Source organism: Lingula anatina, chromosome 5 (genome assembly GCF_051362555.1).
Source record: "Lingula anatina isolate TDL-2025a chromosome 5, LinAna3.0, whole genome shotgun sequence".
Taxonomy (NCBI): domain Eukaryota; kingdom Metazoa; phylum Brachiopoda; class Lingulata; order Lingulida; family Lingulidae; genus Lingula; species Lingula anatina.
The window spans coordinates 16,875,614-16,893,464 of record NC_141771.1 but is presented as its reverse complement, the minus strand read 5'-3'; the positions used below and the strand labels follow the sequence as shown (position 1 = coordinate 16,893,464).

The window sequence follows — 17,851 nt, the reverse complement described above, 5'->3', positions numbered from 1 at the left end:
AATGGCTTTTTGTAGGAACATAGATTGTACATAGCTTATTATAGCCTGAAAGATTTTGTGTCATTTTTGCACAATTATAACAAAAAAATTGTTTGGTTTGTCTAGGTAACCAAGGAATTCACCAAGCCTGGAACATACAACTTGACCCTCACTGCTACCAATGGTCTTGGGTCAGCCATGTCAGTTACCAAGGTAACTGCCCAGCACTCCATAGACTCTCTGGGCCTTAGTGTCAAAAACACAATTCCTGGGTACCGAACTCAGTTTGCCATTACCATATCTGGCGGTAGGGAATTCTGGGTAACTGTGGACTTAGGAGATGGAAATGTGACCCAGTTTTCTTCAGAGAACCCTGGGAATGGTGTAGATTTCAAAGTGTTAACTCCATCGAGTCATCACACTGTTGTGCCGAAGTATGAGTGCGTGGTCCACCATGCTTACTCAGATATTGGAGATTACAGTGTTTCGGTCAATGTCTCTAATTATATCAACTCCATGGCAGCAACCAAGGTCCTCAAAGTGGACACGCCCATTACTGGTGTTACCATATCAACCACCAGTCCACGCTATGTTGCCGCGACACAGCCTGTCACTTTCATAGCAACGGTAGCCACTGGCAACAACTTGATGTTCTTTTGGCAGACAGAACCACAGACATTTGTCTACCCAACAAAAATAACAGAGTAAGTTCTGTGTCAGAGAGGGTTATCATATTCAGCATAATAAGGCAGAATTTTGTTCTCTTTAAAGAAGGAAACTTATTATATTGTTCCGGTATTTTTTTAGGTGTAATAATGCTGATAATATACTTGCCATCAAGCCAAAACTTGTGCATTTCTGTACTGGCAAGCACTTTGACAGACCTACAGACTGTAGTAGAAGCAGTTTGATTTTGTGTTTCTTAATTGACATGCAATATATTATTTTATATAATAATTTTATTGATTTACACAATTTTATCCACAGAACCCACAACAGTAGCGAGGTGGTCTACCAATTCCCTCAGGCAAGAGACCTCAACGTGTCTGTCAGAGTGACTAACGCCATATACCAGTTTGGGGCGCCCTCTGAAATTGGTGGGATCACAGTTCATTTGCCGTTTTTGATATCTGTCAATCACCCTGTGAGTCAGGTCAGCATTGAGCCAATGACAGGCATCTACGCTGCTGCGGACAATGCAACTGTGTCATTCGATGCCAAGTAAGTAACAGAAATGTTTTAGCTGAACTGTCTTAATTGATTTACTGGATGTTTGATTGTGTTGAGCACAGTTGCTTCTTTATGTAAAGGATAAAATAAAATAAAATAAAACAAATTAAAATTTAGAGCTGATACCGTGTTTAGGAGATGTTTATCTTTTTTCTTTTGTTTTAAACATTGCCAAATGTAAATTTTGATGGCATTTTGTTCACTTTTTCCGTAGTGCCTTTGTAAACTATGGAATGAAGTCATCTTTGTGAGAAATGGGAAAAATGTAGTTGCGACATCGACTCTGACCCTGACATTGTATTATAACTTATCCTTATTCTAAATCAAAACCTTTCCATCCATCCTTTACAAAGAAACACGATGACGATACTTGCAAGATTTCTGTGATTTTGTATTTCAGGACACACGGAGGTTCAAATGTTATGTTTCATGTGGACTTTGGTGATGGTACCACCGCCAGCGGGGCGGCGGTCTTTGGGTTGCTTGGGCTGAGAAGAGAATTTACACACAAATACACAGCAGGTATTAGATAGAGACTTTTTTCAAGATCAAATATATCTTTCAATGGCAATCTTGTATGTCTTCACTAAATTAAATGAAAAATGTATACCTGTTATAGTTTTCATCTTTTCTAGCTTGCCCTTTAATGTGAAAATCATTTCCTCAACCAAAATGGTATCTGTACCTAAATATGCTTGTTATTAAGTTATTTTATTGAAATTTTTGTCTACTTTACAATTAACAGAGGTTTTGGTGCCCTTACTTAAAGTGATAATAACTCTTCGTTTCAGCCAAAAAATGAATTTTCCTGGAGTAAACAACAATTTTCCCATACTTACCAATGGTTAATGAATCCATTTTTACATTCAAAGTTAGTCCCTGGTTTTTTTCTAAAAAGTTTGTTTTTTTGTTAAAATCTCTTAAGAGATTTTAACAGAGTATAGCCATCAATGGAGGTCACGTGGTCTAAAGACAAGCTCAGATATCAGAATAATAGCTATAACAGCCGTTTTTGTGGGAAAACAGAATATATTATATTTTTATGAGCCATTCACAATGTTTTTATTGTGAAATACAGATTTCATACGAAGAGTTATTATCCCTTTAATATGAATGTAGAGTAAACAGCTTTGTTATGAAAAGAGATTTCTTCATGTTTTCAGAGGGGGTTTACCGTGTTAGTGTAACAGCCACCAACCCCCTGAATCAAGTCACCGCCAACATGTCTGCCCCTATGTATGTCATGCGACCGCCAGGTCATGTTTACATCATATCGCCATCACCCTTGAACCCATACTTCAAACCTGGCGAAACCATCCACTTCAATGGCAGCATCACCAGTGGATCTAACCTGACATTTGATTGGTCGTTTGGTGACCAGACGGAGCTGATCGATGCAGGGTTGTCAGTCAGTCACACGTATTTGGACGTTTCTGATGTTGGTTACCTTGTCCGACTGACGGCTAAAAACAGGGTGAAACCTGTGTATGCATATCTACAGATATTTGTGCAACACGTGATTCAAGGTATTTATGCATATAAAGATGTCATAGCCATGTGTGATTTCTTTGCCTAGGTCAATAGGTCATGGGTTTAAACTTCATAAAAAATCGGCTACCATTTTTTCAAACCTAGACCATTTCTGTAAGGCTTTATGCTATTCTGTATTGTTCTTCTTTTAGGTGGTTTCTATCGTTGGTATTAGGTGTGGAACTTTAGCTTGTTATTTGACATTAGATGGTACTCTAATCCATGTGGCATTGGTTCTTTAAGGCTGTCACTTTTCTGATAGTGCTGCCCCCTAGCAGTGGTATAAAACTTGTAAATAATATTTATATTATATTTTATACAAGTATATTTTTTTTCCAAAACTGAGTACTTCTATACATATAGTGTGTGTGTGTGTGTGCGTGTGTGTGTACATGCATGTGTCTATCAGTCGAAATAATTTTGATTGCCCTTTAATTCAATGGTTGTTGTTTACCTCTAGGCTGTGACACTGTGGTTGAAGGCGGCAGAATTCACGAGTATAATACCCCTGTCACTCTGAGAATCACGCCCCAACCTTTGGCAGCAAGTGCCCCGCAAACCTTCTATGAATGGGACATACAGTCTCAGTTCAGCTCCTGGAGCTCATGGGATCAGACTTACCTGAACTTCAAGTCATATAGAACATTGCTACCAGGAAGGTATGTTAACTGAGGCCTGATTGGGCCAAAATTGTAGGTCACAAGATGAGTCTCAAATCTAGATTTTGTTCAAATATTTTGATATTCAAAGACATTATTTGTATGCTGGTTGAGGTGAAAAAGAGATGTTTTTTTTTTGTTGATTTACCGTACAACATTATGTCCTGGGTTTTTGATTATCTTATGCCTAGAGATAATGGAACATGCTGTTTATTGCTAATTTATTAGTGCAGTCAGTCTGTTCATGTAAAGATGTTGGTACTGCACTAACTGTTTTCATAATTATACATTTATTATTGTCTTATCATATCCTGTAACTTCATGGCACTTATTGTTGATTTAATTAGCAATGTCCAGGTATTTCAGTTTCATATGCCTATCTTATCTTACATACTATACTATACTATACTATACTATACTATGCTTTCATAATTATAGATTTATTATTGTTCTCTCTTACCCTGTAGCTACACAGCACTAACCAAAGCCAACAACAGGGTCAGCAATCTCACGGACTGCACTCCAGTAGAGTTCCGCGTGGTAGAGAGGCTAAGCCGCATCAGCCTTCAGTTGCAGAACCAGGCCATCTTTGGACAGACCTTTGAGTTCAACGTCTACCATTTCCGCGGCTCCGATGTCAGGTACACGTGGGATTTTGGCGATGGATTGCACAGCAATGAAAGCAACAGACATGCAAGTCATAAATACCTCAGGTTAGTTTTGTACATAGAGTTCAGAAAGGAGATTTGTTGCTGGTGGATTTTCAGATTTTTATTTATTTATTCATTAAGTATACTTTATAATTTTTGTATTAGAAATAAAAAGTAAACTTTAAAAGATAAGCCACCAAGTTATTCTTTGAAAGAACTCAGTTTCTAGGATACTTCCATGTTTTGTCTACTAAAAACAAACAGAGGCAGTATAATAGTATTATTCTAAGAAGCGCCTATAACTATACTGTGCACTATCTATTGTAAGGGTTTTTCCATCAAAGCCCAGGATTTTTTAGGTCTGTAAGGAAGTGGTTTGAACAAACGGCCCTTATAGCATGAAAAAGGTCAATTCTGATTCTAATAATGTTCTAGGTTCTATGCCATTATGGTAAAAAAAAAAATCAGCTTTTTCAGAAAAGAGATCCCCCTCCTTTTGAAATTGTAGGCTACAGGGCTGATTGTTATATCTTGTCATTATTGTAAGGTAAGAATAATAAGACTTTGAGATAGTACAGCTCTTCAGATTTGGCCTGTCAGAGTTCACTGTATGAATTCATTTTCTGTTTTCAGAGAGGGGCATTTTATTGTGAAAGTAGTGGCCAGTAATCCTTTGGGTAACGAAACGACAACTTTGGATGTGTTTGTACTGAGAAGGTTCTGCTTGCAACCACAGGTCAATGTGATTCCTGCTGATCTTGAGGTGGGTTTCTTGTGGTATTTTGTGTTGTTGTAGTATACACTATATAGTTTATTTTATGTTATTTTAGTATACATTGTATAGTTAATTTTGTGTTATTCTAGTATACATTGTATAGTTTATTTTGTATTATTTTAGTATATACTGAAGTTAGGGCTGTATATGTTGACGAGCACTGAAAAAAAACATTCTATTTGTGAACATATGTCCATTTTTCTCCATGTTGAATATGCTTTCACTGTAAGTTTCTTTCTTTACTAGACTGTCTTCTCAAAACCCCTGCGACTCGAGGCAGACATCAATGTCCAGTGTGACATTAGCAATGCATTATGGTATAGATGGGAGTTCAGGAACGCTAGCGCCACCAATGGAACGGTGGTGACTTACCAGGGAGCACACATGCGAGGCCTGCACCAGAAGGTCCTGTGTCTGCCCCCGCGTTCTGTCCCTCCAGGAAACTACAGCATATTATTATGGGTAAAAACGACAAAAAGTTTGATTTTAACATTGTGGAGTTTCTTAAGTTTGAACGTGTTTGATAGCAGTCATAATAGATATCAGTTGTTGAAAACATGTTAACTTACCAATGTTATAATGAATTATTGACTTTGAGCAAGGTCTTTCTGTTGTTTTTCAAACTTCAGAAATGAATAATGAAAAATGATCAAGGCAATATTATTGACCCATTATTCTCCAGTTAAAAACCACATGGTAATGTATCAGTCATGTACTATTAACATTGTTTTATTTTAATAATCAAACACGCACTTATTGTCTTCAAGGTTGGCATCAACAACACCATAGTAACCACCAAAGCAGAAGCGCGGGTAGTCATGGCGCCCACGCCAATAGTGAGTGTCATCAAGGGTGGCGTCATGAGATACTTCAACACTAATGATACGGTCGAGCTGGATGGAACGGCCTCGTATGACCCAGACAACCAGACGGCCATATTGAGGTAAGAGCCAGATTATTATCTTTCATGCACACTTACAATGAATGCAATTTAGGGAGAATCCCCTCGGAGATAGATTGATCCTGCTAGTACGATAGGTTTATGGGAGTGGTCCCTAAGATTAATACTTTCTTTGCTTCTGACCCAGGTACAACTGGACTTGCTATCTCCTGACCAATACCTCAAAGTCATGCTTTAGAGAGAATGTGAACCTGCCCAGTTTAGATCAGCCAATACTGCAGGTAACAAGGGAGCACCTGCTGCCAATGAAAGCTGACAAAGTGCCACTGGAATATGTCTTCAATTTGACTGTCAGCAATGGAGGAAAAGCAAATTCAACAACGACAGTGGTCATTCTGACGGACATTGTGCGCTACAGGTGAGATAGTATTTTTAAGTCTGTGTGTATGAAAGTGCTGCACTTAAGTTTTAGTTTGAGTGTTAGTGTTAATTTTTTTGCTTTTTGCCAGATGCTGGAAATAGTGTGGCTGCTGCAAAAAATTGTAAAGGTGGTCTCTCTCTCTTTTTCTTCCTCCCCCCTTCTCTCTCTCTATCTCTCTCTCTCTCATCAGTAACACTGATTGATTGTGACACTTACTTTATTGTAATTTATGATGTTTCAGTGTAAGTATCCAATGCAAAGGTTGTAAAAACACCGTAGTTAATTCCGACTATCGTCTGAGCATGGAGGCCTCCTGTCCAGATTGTCCGGATGACCTGGAATACGAATGGGAGGTCAACCTGGTGCATGATGGGAGAGCCGCAACTCCTGCAGGTAATTATGAGCATTACTTTATTATTCTCAGTTAAAAACAATGTGTAAAATGCTGAAACAGCCTGAGCTTGTCTGAATGGTCATAATTTTAATATTTTCATTTGCACTTATGAAAGGATAGTACTTCTTACTCTATGTCACATAATGCTTATTAAGTTGAACATGACTTGAATTTTATGTTAAGACCATTATTTTGAATTATCTGGCTATAATGTAAAGACAAATTAACCTTGGTTGTAAAAACTGATTTTCTGAAACTCATTTATAAAATTTAAAGTATATTAAAAATATACAAATATGTAATAGTTCATCATTCAGAATTGTTACTTGTACATCAATATTTATCTCTTAACTATATTTTTATCACTACAGGAGCCCATGATGAAGGGCAGTGTGTGAAGTCGGACGGCTCCTCCTACATTTTGTATCTCCGATGGGCGAATTCCACCGCAAGCAGCTTGAATTTATCAACCACAACTGCAGCACCCACCTCAACCAGTACTCCAGCCCCTGATAGTAAGTGAACTTGAATTGTATCATAATGTAAATTAGCATTTATCCAGTTGTCATGTTCAAGAGGCAAAAATATCAAATCTCAAACTGGCAATTACATATATCCGCTAGATGTCTTGCAAATTCTCCAATGTCACTTGAAGACTGCTGTACCACCAGCAGTGCCACCTGTAGTGACAGTGCCCTGACGATGTCCTTGTGATAAATGACATAACATTTAGCAGATCTACATGAATGTCCAGTATTTTTAAGTCATAATTTCGATAATTTAGAACATTCCTCTTGTAATGAGTGGTAGCAACAAAATTAAAAAGTGGGCTACTCATCATTCTCTTCTATGCAGTAAGAGCACCACAAATGCTGTATAGAAATAATTTTTTTGAGATCATAAAAATATGTATCTGAAAGTTTGATCATTTTTTGCCCACAGAAAAGATTGAGTAAGTACCATATGTTATCACTTCTGGTGTATATCTTTACAGATACAGGCCCAAGTAGTACTCCGTTGCCAAATTTCAACCCTTTCCCAGGATTTGGAGACATGCAAGAGGGCTCTGAAGACAGTGGTGAGCAATTTTTGAAGCTTTTGTCTATATTTCTATAAATTTGTGTTAATTATTTTGATTTATTAATTTCATTTCTTTTTTCAATCTGATATCCAATAAATTTAAGTAGATACAGTAAAAAGGAACTGATGAAATGTGAATGGAATGCCTCACTTTAGTAAATGCTCAAAAATTTCAGAAGTTTCATTTGTTTCATTTTTTTTCAAATGATTTTAAAGTATAAAAATGAAATAAAAAGTGTTTAATGAACCAATCAAAAATTAAAAGACCAATTTGTTTTACAATTTTAGAGTGTAAATTTCAGCTTGTTATATACATATACTTTTAATTTGTGGAATACGAAAAATTAATTTTGCTCAAACTTTCTGAGTATTTACCTTACTTCAAAGGCATGTGGGTCAGTCTAGTCAGTTTAGTTACTAAAAATATTTTAATACTTCAGTTTAATCAGTTTAGTTACTAAAATATTTTAATTCCTACCACTCTGTATATCTCTCCAGTTTTTACTATGAATCCTCATACAGTTTTTTGGATTATCAGATCTTGCATCAAAGCCTGCAGGCAGAATTTTTTTCCATCCCAGCAGAACCATTAAAAAAATGGCTGCAATATTTAAAATGAGATTCCTGTTGAAGCTGTTAGTCGAGGTCAGGGTCACCTGTTGACTGTGGGAGAGTAGAAGGAGTAGAGAATATAATTAAGTCATTGGACTCAGCAGGTTGACAGGGTGGAAAGTTGAAATTGTACATGAATGGGCCAGCAGTGAGAGTGAAAGGGGTTAGAGAAATGATCTCACTTTTTGCATCACTTGTCATGCTCCAATTGAACAGATACATGCATTCTTTACATCTTTCTCTTGTTAAGGTAAAAATGCACTGTTAGTAGCTAATTTTTAGAACCGAATTTTAAAACATAAAGTCATAACGTAAATGCCTATTAACTTCTGACACTGAATCAAGTTGTTTAAAAGAAAACAAGGGGTTTCTAAGGACATTCCTACTTTCTTCTGTGTCATAATCTCTGCAAAGACAGAGGTTAACACCCTTACAGGTCATCTAAAAATAAAGTGATAAAGATATAAAACACCAGCAGTCCAATGAATGGACCCTTTAAGGAACTCAAAGTAGCCTGCCCTCTGCTCACGTCAGGTGTGTCTGCTTGGCCAGCGAAGTGGAAATAGATCTTAATGGTTTCTAGGTACAATGACTTGTTTGCATGCAGGTCTGGCTGGGCTAGCATGCTTGAGGTGATATGGTGCCCTGTCATGTTGGTAAAGCACTTGCTACTTGATGAAAAGCAGGTGGGATGTGTATTTGGTTTGTTTGTTAGTTAGTTTGTTTGTTTGTCAGACATGAGCTTTTTCCGTGGAAAAGCAGAATTCCGCGTTTTTTTTTTAAACTACAATTCTGATGGTTTCTGAGATTTGTCAAGGTTAGGTGTTGGGTCCCATGATAAATGTTCAAAGTTTATTTTTTGAAATCTAGGCTCTTGTCTGGTTTGTTTGTGCACTTGTTTGTGTGGAAATGATATGCTTAGCAAATTTTTGACACTCAGTGTTGGCAGAGGCAAACCTAAGAAATCATAGTTTAATATGTTGGAGTGACATGTTTGCAGAGTTTTTTTTTATGACTTTTGGAAGGTAGTCATAAAATGACTGGAAAATGGAAATAAGTATTTTTGCTTGTACAAAAGTTAGTGGATAGAAAGAATAACTGTAATGCTTTTACTTGCAGATCGACACAAGAGAGATGTTGATGACATTGACCTTCACCCTGCGTCTGGACCAGTCAGACGAAGGCGACAGACTGAGGGAATGATTATGGAAGGCGGATCAGGTAAAAAATGGTGATGGATTCTCTTGGTCTTCAGGAAGATCAACAAAATTTCTTTAAAAAATGTTTTTTTTTAGGTCTATTTGTTTAATTATGTGTGAAAACATGGATGTACAACTAGATTTTTTCTTTAGATCTATCATTTTATATAAAAAAAAATTATATATGAGCAGTATTATATTTGTTCACATATATTATTTACAAAACATTTGATTGGTTCTCTTCAGCTAACTTTGGCAATCCTTCAGAGGGCGGAGAGGGAGGGAGAGGCAACGGACCTGGGAGAGGTACAGGCAGCGGTAGTGGTAGTCCAGGTAAGTGTTACTCCGAACACTTCATATTTTGTGTGGTCAGTAGACAGAATCCTTTCCCTAGCATTGCAGTAATCGCTTGAAATTTTCGATTGCCACATTAAATTCGGTATTTCTGTTTTTCAGGATTTAGTTTGTTTTATTTGGTTTTTCACACAAAAAAAAAACAACACTTTGTGACAATTTTACACTAAGTCACAATAGGGAACTTTCAAATTAAGATTTTCATGTTTGCTTTATGTGTGTCTAAAAATATTCTTTTGGAGAATATAGTTACTATTTTGTTCAAATTCAGTTAGTAAGTATCATAAATTATTTGTTTCTTATTGCGTATATACTGTTGCATCTTTTAAAATCAACTTGTCTGAGTTTTAAAGAGTGACACTGTCTGGGACTAACAGCGTACATAGTTATCTGTGTTCAAAAATCACCGAAATGTATCATGCCATGACCAAGTTGTCATTAAAATATTACCCAATTATCATAAAGAAACCGCAATAAGGGGCTGTTTTTTCAATTTAGTATGTAGAGCATGGCACGGTCGCTGAAAATAAAGCAGGGGTTTTGGACGCGCATGGCAAGATTGGGATCTTTCAAATTACAGGTGTATTTGTGGTACCTGCTGCTAAGATCATGACCTTGATAGACATTTGGGTGACGAGCCAAGTCTGATTTATCACCCTTATGTTTGACAGGCTAAACACCCCATGGCCTTAAGGCTAGTCTCACAAAAGATCTTGGGGTTTAAGTCTGTTTTAAAATTGACACTAGAAGGAGTAGGGACTCTTGGTTTGATGTGGTTTTTTGACTGCTGTGGATTTGTTGTCTTAAAGATGGTACCAAGATTTTGAAGTAGAGGATTTCACATTTCTTTTTGTTCAGTTCGAAAATTTATGTCAAAATCATTCAGAACATTTTTCAGTACTTGGAGACAGGTCTAGTACAATAAGAGGAAATTTTGCTTCACAAATGGTGAAACATTTCTTTACCTTTTTGCAAATTAATTTCATTCACCAGTAGTATACAAAGTTTAATGTGATCTGCATCACAACTCTTCCCATTAATTTTTTTTAGTGTAATCCTTGTGTACAAGCAATTTTCTCATTCCTTTTTAACTGTCTATAATATTAAATTTTTCCTTTGAACTTTAAAGGTGTGGACGTGCCTACTGTTCCACCAGCCACCCCACCAGATGGCGCTTTTGACGGGAACAAGAAGGACAAAGAAAACCCCCACATCGTTAGCTACGCCCGCACAGCCATTCCCATCAGGCCTGAGCAGACGGTAACGGGGCTTCATCAGCAGTCCCTCATCATCAGCCCCCACGTGCTTACGCAGGGGCGCTTTCACATTATCCAGGTCAAGGTGAAGGACAAAGACAGCAGGGTCGTGGGAGAGACCTGGGCAGATATTTGGGTCAATGAGAGCCCAGTGTATGGGAAATGTGATGTCCGCCCTAGCAATGGCGTCGAGCTGCAGACGACATTCAGTGCTTTCTGCTTACAGTGGGTTGACCAGGTGGGATATTTTATATAATATGTATTTACCAGTATATAACGGAATTACAACATTAACTATTATAAGAACAGTAATTTTGGAGGTCTATATAAAACCTTATTTCATTTAAAAGCTTATTTGGTGCTGTGCTGTTTTGAACATGAAAGTGCACTAATGGATATTTTAAACATTAATTCTAATAAGAAACTGATGTGTTAAAATATATAGGGTTTTGATGATATTGCAACTTATCCCAGGTAGCCAAAAAGGTTGAGAAGTTGTTGAATATGGTTGCATTGATAAATATAATATTTGTATGTTTTTTTTTTTTCCACATTTTCGTTTCTCCAATATCTCTTTTATTTATCATGTGGAGAGTGCCTGGTACCAATTTTTGTTTTGTAAGAAAAGTTACATTCGGGAATATGGAAATATTTGTTAACATGATAAAAGAATGGTAATTCTTTGATCTGTTGGAATTTTTCCATCCTTTCAGACAAATTGACGCTGGTTTTAATGGTGATATTTTTTTGTGTGACATCTAAATAATGATGATCACATATTACTAATGCGTTTTATTTCACATAGGATACACCTTTAGAGTATGAACTGAGTGTTAGTTTTGATGAAGACGAGCCACATCACATCCTGTACCGAGGTTACAAAGCTGAGAAGATAGAGTTTCAGTTGCCTGCCGGGCGAGAGGATAGAAACCACACTGGTAAGCAGCTTTTTTGACTGGCAGAGAGAGAGAGAGAGAGAGAGAGAGAGAGAGAGAGAGAGAGAGAGAGAGAGAGAGAGAATTGTTTTCAGAGTTATATAAATATGAATATGCAGATGTAAGAAGCATTCTTGTTATTGTGATTGGACATGGGTTTGATTGAGTTCTATCTTGGTTACCTCTTTGACATGTAATTCCTTCTCTGAATGGTTAACAGCCATATTTTACTGGGAAAAGACTCCCATACAACTAATAGGGATTATGTATAATTTTGTCAGTGGTTAAGAAAACATTGGCCTATATAACTGCAGATCAAAATGAAAAGTCAAAAGATCCCGAAAGTGTGTGTCTACATTTATAATATTTCATAAATACCCAGTTCAGTAGAGATGCAGAGTGTTAGGAACCAAATGTGTTCTGGACTCAATTTTCTAGAGATATAAATTTTGCAAGTTTGGAAAGCTGATTTTAGTATTGTAGTGTTATAAAGATGAATGTGCTGATCCTAGGATAGCGCTAGCACTCGCCAATTTAGCCAAACGCTAAAACTGACTTAAATTGGCTAAACAAAAAGGACTTGATTTGATGAATTTTAGTCAAATTAAAACCATTTTCATAACAAATTGACAAAAAAGTGATGATTTGGCGAAGCGAAAAAAATTGCTAGCGCTACCCCAGTGACCCATTGCATTTGGTGTCAAAAATACAAGTGTGTGAGAGAGATTTCCTCTGAGATTGTGCCAGTTGTGTCCCAAACAACAGTGTGGTAGTTGTGATAAGATATGATACCATTTTTACTCACCATGCTGGAAATGACATATATATTATCATTACAATTAATCTGTTATGTTTTATCATAATCATTAACCTGTTGTCTCCTGTTATTACAATTAATCTGCTTTCCTCTTATGAGACAAAAGATACATTTTCTCTTCTTAAAACAACTTGTAAGTATAATTATCTCCCGTAAGTGTAATTATTCAGTTATCACCCATAGTAACACTTAATCTATAGTTTTCCATTACAACACTTCACCTGTTATTTCCCATTTTCTCCCGCCTCGAGTGAAACACCTGCATTGTTCACTGGACAATAATAGTTACAGCATAGCGATGGTCTCTCTTGCGAGAGGGAGGGGTTATCGATTATCCCCTCCAAAGTATGCAACTTGACCCAATTGAAACAGATTGAGGAGAATTGGCAGATGTCCAACGGAATAGAATATCTACAATGAATATTTAATGGCGTGTTGACATTTCGAACAATGTCTTTGGCTATATATAGCATCCATCGAGTCTTTTAATCCCCATTTAATCCCATATGAAATGTGCATCAAGATTTCTTTGGTCTTGAATGAATGTGAGGTTTAGTGATAGGCCAGATGGACATTTTCTCACTTTGCTGCACATTGGATTAAAGATTTTATGATATTAGATGTAAACATGCCCCTGAGCCCTACAATACTCTTAAGGCTCATGTTAACACGAGGATAATACGTAGAAATTTTGATGACCTTGGGTATTTAATAGTGAATTTGATATTTGCTATTGTGAATGGAAGAAAAAAATTATCTCTGAATTTTAAATCTTACTGTTCCTTGTGGTATGAAGAAGGAAATAGAATTTTAAATCATAACATTCTTTGTGGTATTAAGAACGAAATGAAATTTTGGGATTGTTATTGTTAATTTTTATTATGAATTGTTTTTTTTTTTTTTTTTTAGAATATTTTTTCAACATATCACGGATAAAAAGAACACAAGTAATTAATGTGCTTTGGTAGAAGTTACAGTGTTAAAACAGAATTGTCAATAAAATATATTTCCACATGTTAATCAAGGGCGGATTTAGGCCGTCTTCTGGGTCTTCCAGAAGACGGTCAGATTTTCAAGTTTACATTGACGGGTATCCAATTTTTAATGTTGGAAGACGGTCAAAATTGGAGGATGAATCAACAAAGATAATTTGGAAGACTGTCAGTATATAGCTCTGGATCCGCCCCTGTTAATATCACAAAAGGTAGTAAGTGCCTTGCCATCATTATAGCATAATGGAGAATGTAGTCCATTCTGTTTTGAAGTGGTTTCATTATTGAGGGCATTTTTCAAGATGATGACCCTTATTATATTATTGAGAGTTTCGTTGTATTTGGGACACATTATTGAAAAAGCAGTTAATGGAAAATACCATCTGGGGAGACAAGGGTACAGTATTATCCAGGGAAAATCAGACATTTAGTGATATTAAATTTGCACAGAACCATGTCATTATAATCATAGTCAAAGGCGGTCAGAAGTTTACTTTGGGTATGGGTATCTAATTTTTTCTTTCGGAAGATGGTCAAAAATGGAGGTTGGATCAACAAAGATAATTTGGAAGACTGTCAGAAAATATCCCTGGATCCGCCCCTGGTATGGAGGGGAGGGGGGGGGTGTCTGGGGGGTGTCTGGGGGGTGAGGGAGGGTCAGCATATTTTAATACAATCCCATCATGCCAAGAGTGATGATGGCATTTTCCACTTCAACACCACATAAATTTCTTCGCATTTTACAACCTGTCACATCTGTGGCTTTTGTTCTATTTTAAATCCTCTGCTCTTTCACCTCAAGCAATGCCCAGGTCATAATATTCTCTGATCCCTGCTGTAATAACAGACCGGCCCCTGTTTTCCTTGGGTGCTATGGCGTGCTGCTGTATTATATAAAGTCATGCGCTCAGGTTAATGACTCCACTTTGTGATGGGATAAAAATATAAAATGTGAACCCAGCAGAGAATGGGGGCCTTGTATTCCTACCGACTTTGGGAGGAAATTGAATTGATTCTGTAGGCAATCGTACCGCTTGCACAGGTCCCGCAGTCTCCTCGCTGTATAAACAGTTGTCATGGTAACTGATAAAAAACAGGACGCGCACCCTGGGGGTGGCTGTTTATGTAGCGAGGTTTGTTTTTAAGACGGTGAGTCACAGGGAGCGGGTTTTCATTTCAAATGTTTCTTTCTTTGAACCTGAGTGTGAACTGTAGGTGTGAGGCAGATGTACTTTGGTATAATGGGTTTATTGTTGGAAAAGGTCTTTCCTTCTCCAGAACGTACCTGAGGGGATTTATAATAGGATAGAAAGGTGTCGTCGTCGCTTTATTTCTGGAAGAAGAAAAATAAGCGAGTGCCAAATTAATGGTTACTGTAATGGCTCCTCACTTGCTTTGAATATAATCAGATTTCCTTAGTGGTTTGTTGGAAAAACATAAAAAAGACAGGATAGGAAGAGGGAGTTTCTTTCAAGGCACAGTGAATGTTTTTTTGTTTTGATAAATCTTCTAAAAGAAGATATCGAAATTGCTGAAATTGTGGTGTATTTGAATAGAAAGTGGCTGCAATTTTGTGAACTCTCTCTCTCTCTCTCTCTCTCTCTCTCATGTTCATATTTGAGAGACCATTTTGGAGTATTGCAGATACAAAATTTAAGTTGCATTTATGTAGAAGGCAGTAAGTTCATTTCCTCTGCAACTTGAAACTCAAAACTAAACCAGGGAGTGCCATGTGGTGCAAGGTGTGTTTCCATTGGAACAGGGATGATCCATCCTAGTGCGATCCATCTCAGAAAACTCTTCAATTACTGTTAGTTTATCAAAGTGATCAAGTGTTATTCCTATGTAGTCCCACATGGCTGTCAAGCAAATCTCTTGTTATGAAAAGCTATGTATGGCTAACCTAACTTAATTAGAGAGCCTGTTGAGGTGGATGCTTCCAAATTAGGCTAGACTAACTCCAAATGGAAACAGGCCTTAAATAACCCACAAGCCCCCATTTGAGGACACCAATGAGAAGTCAACAAAATTCTCAGTCTTGATCACGTAATCAAACAACTTCTCCAATAGGTGACAGGGATTGCGTTAAAACTATGTGACACTCTCAATGGCAGGGTTAATTCAACCGGTTTCCATATTGATGGGAGTGATTGTTATTGATCTAAAATTGTATGGGCCAAAATGATTACCTCATTTTACGACTGGTTGAGCAGCAAACCGTAGCAGAAGTCACGTTCTGATTCTTCTGGAGCACTGAAATGTACGCTAAAATAATGAACTATGTGGCCAACCGTCTTGTGTCCTCTGACCCATAGGATTCCGTGTTGCAAGCAGCACTGACTTAAGTCTTGGTTGATTAAGCGAATTATTAAGACGGCATGTTTAAAATCATATGGGTCAGATTGTCCGCTGAATTCATCTTTGATCACCTGATAGGGTGTTTACTATGTACTTACACATGTAGGTGAAAATAAACAACTGCATATTATGGTTTAGAAGCAGCAAACAAGTGATAGACTTGCGTGACTGCTTTCTAAGGTTAAATTCAGGGAAAGTTTAAATACAGACAGTGCAGAGATTTACACTGAAGTTTTGCATTCCTAACAAGTGATATGATTAATACTTTGCTCATTGAATTGTACACAAAATAAGTAAAATTACACTTTAAATACTGGTGTGGCTCAGTTTTGTAGGACTTGCATTATGTGAAACAAATAATAGTTAAATAAAAGATTTAATGCATCAAAATTGGGTATCTAGTGGGCTCTTGCGAACATTTATTGATGTTCTTATTGCATTTTGAAAGATTTGACTCAAATCTGAAAATACTTTTAGAAGAATTGATTCATATTTGTGGATAAACTAGTGAAAATTAATTGATTATTTTAATTTTAAAAAAATTGTTTTTCATACATTAAAAGCTTGAACTGAACATAAAAATCAAAGCTTCCTTTTTTACCACAATACTTTCATTATGAAAATATTATTTAAGATTGTTAAATACAAACCTTACTGATTTTGGTGACAGACCTGGGCTATGAATTTTATCATAGAACCACAAAAAGTATTGTCAGTTGTACTCAGTTGCAATGGAGTGACCTGTAATTTGAAGACAGTTTTCATTGGTGCACTTGCGGAATTCGCGTGGGATTCCCGCCACCGCAAGGTAAACTACACGTAAGCAGGGGCGCATTAAATGCAGCATGCTGTTTAGAGTAAGGGTGAGGTTCCAGTCGCCTTGTGATGTCTTAATTTAGTTTTCACCATCAAGTCTTCTTATGACTTCTTACCATTGAGAGTTAGTCTCACAGCTTGTTTATTACTCATTTGAAATGGTTGTAAGAGTGATACTTATTCTACTTTATTGATAAGCTTCTTATGCTTGTCTGATAAACTTCCTATACTAACAGGTGTATAAACCTCTTTAGTATTGTATTGTGTGTTGAATAAAAAAAAATTATAATAAGAGTAATAGCAGAGGACTGTCTGTTTTGGTTACAAGTTATTATGACACCTCAGGCTTTTATCCAGTACTTTTCCAAAAGATGTGTCTTTTCGCTTAAAAAGTACACCTTTATAATGTAAAACCTACCTGTGTTCATAAAACCTAGCTTGACAGGCCCGTAGCCAGCAATTTCAAAAGGGGGGTTCGTTTTCTGAAAAAGTGGACCTTTTCCCATGAAAATTTCATGTACCTAGATCAAATTTTACCCAGAGTGGACCTTTTCCCAGCAAAAGGGGCGGTTCTTTCGAACCCCCCGAACCCCCCCTGGCTACGGGCCTGCTTGATTTTTTTTAACCCCTGGACCCCCCCCCCCCCCACTCCCGCACTTCTGCACCTGCCATTATTTGCGGATAAATTATATACCAAGTTGATATGGCACAGTGTGACCGGAAATACGTCCAAGGGTTAGAGCAGTGATCAAACTCAGTTGGTTAATAGGTTCGATTTACCTAGGAGATCAGTATAAAATTGGGACTTGAAAAAGTAAACAAAAGACATCCAGCTTCACATACCAATGAGAAGCAGCCTCTCAAACATTGCGACAATAAGCACAAAGTTGCAC

The 17,851-nt window shown here is 37.1% G+C and overlaps 1 protein-coding gene across 1 annotated transcript in view; it reads left to right on the top strand.

Moving 5' to 3' along the window:
- Positions 1 to 17,851, top strand: part of LOC106163191 (polycystin-1-like protein 1) — a 128,799-nt gene that overhangs the window by 41,139 nt on the left and 69,809 nt on the right. The window contains exons 13-29 of the mRNA XM_087013793.1: positions 106 to 683; positions 967 to 1,200; positions 1,610 to 1,731; positions 2,373 to 2,735; positions 3,200 to 3,398; positions 3,866 to 4,111; positions 4,682 to 4,811; positions 5,070 to 5,285; positions 5,591 to 5,766; positions 5,912 to 6,142; positions 6,387 to 6,538; positions 6,911 to 7,054; positions 7,534 to 7,617; positions 9,351 to 9,452; positions 9,677 to 9,763; positions 10,914 to 11,278; positions 11,846 to 11,978. Of these exons, the coding sequence (XP_086869919.1) occupies positions 106 to 683; positions 967 to 1,200; positions 1,610 to 1,731; positions 2,373 to 2,735; positions 3,200 to 3,398; positions 3,866 to 4,111; positions 4,682 to 4,811; positions 5,070 to 5,285; positions 5,591 to 5,766; positions 5,912 to 6,142; positions 6,387 to 6,538; positions 6,911 to 7,054; positions 7,534 to 7,617; positions 9,351 to 9,452; positions 9,677 to 9,763; positions 10,914 to 11,278; positions 11,846 to 11,978 (3,562 nt within the window). The remainder of the gene's footprint in view (positions 1 to 105; positions 684 to 966; positions 1,201 to 1,609; positions 1,732 to 2,372; positions 2,736 to 3,199; positions 3,399 to 3,865; positions 4,112 to 4,681; positions 4,812 to 5,069; positions 5,286 to 5,590; positions 5,767 to 5,911; positions 6,143 to 6,386; positions 6,539 to 6,910; positions 7,055 to 7,533; positions 7,618 to 9,350; positions 9,453 to 9,676; positions 9,764 to 10,913; positions 11,279 to 11,845; positions 11,979 to 17,851) is intronic.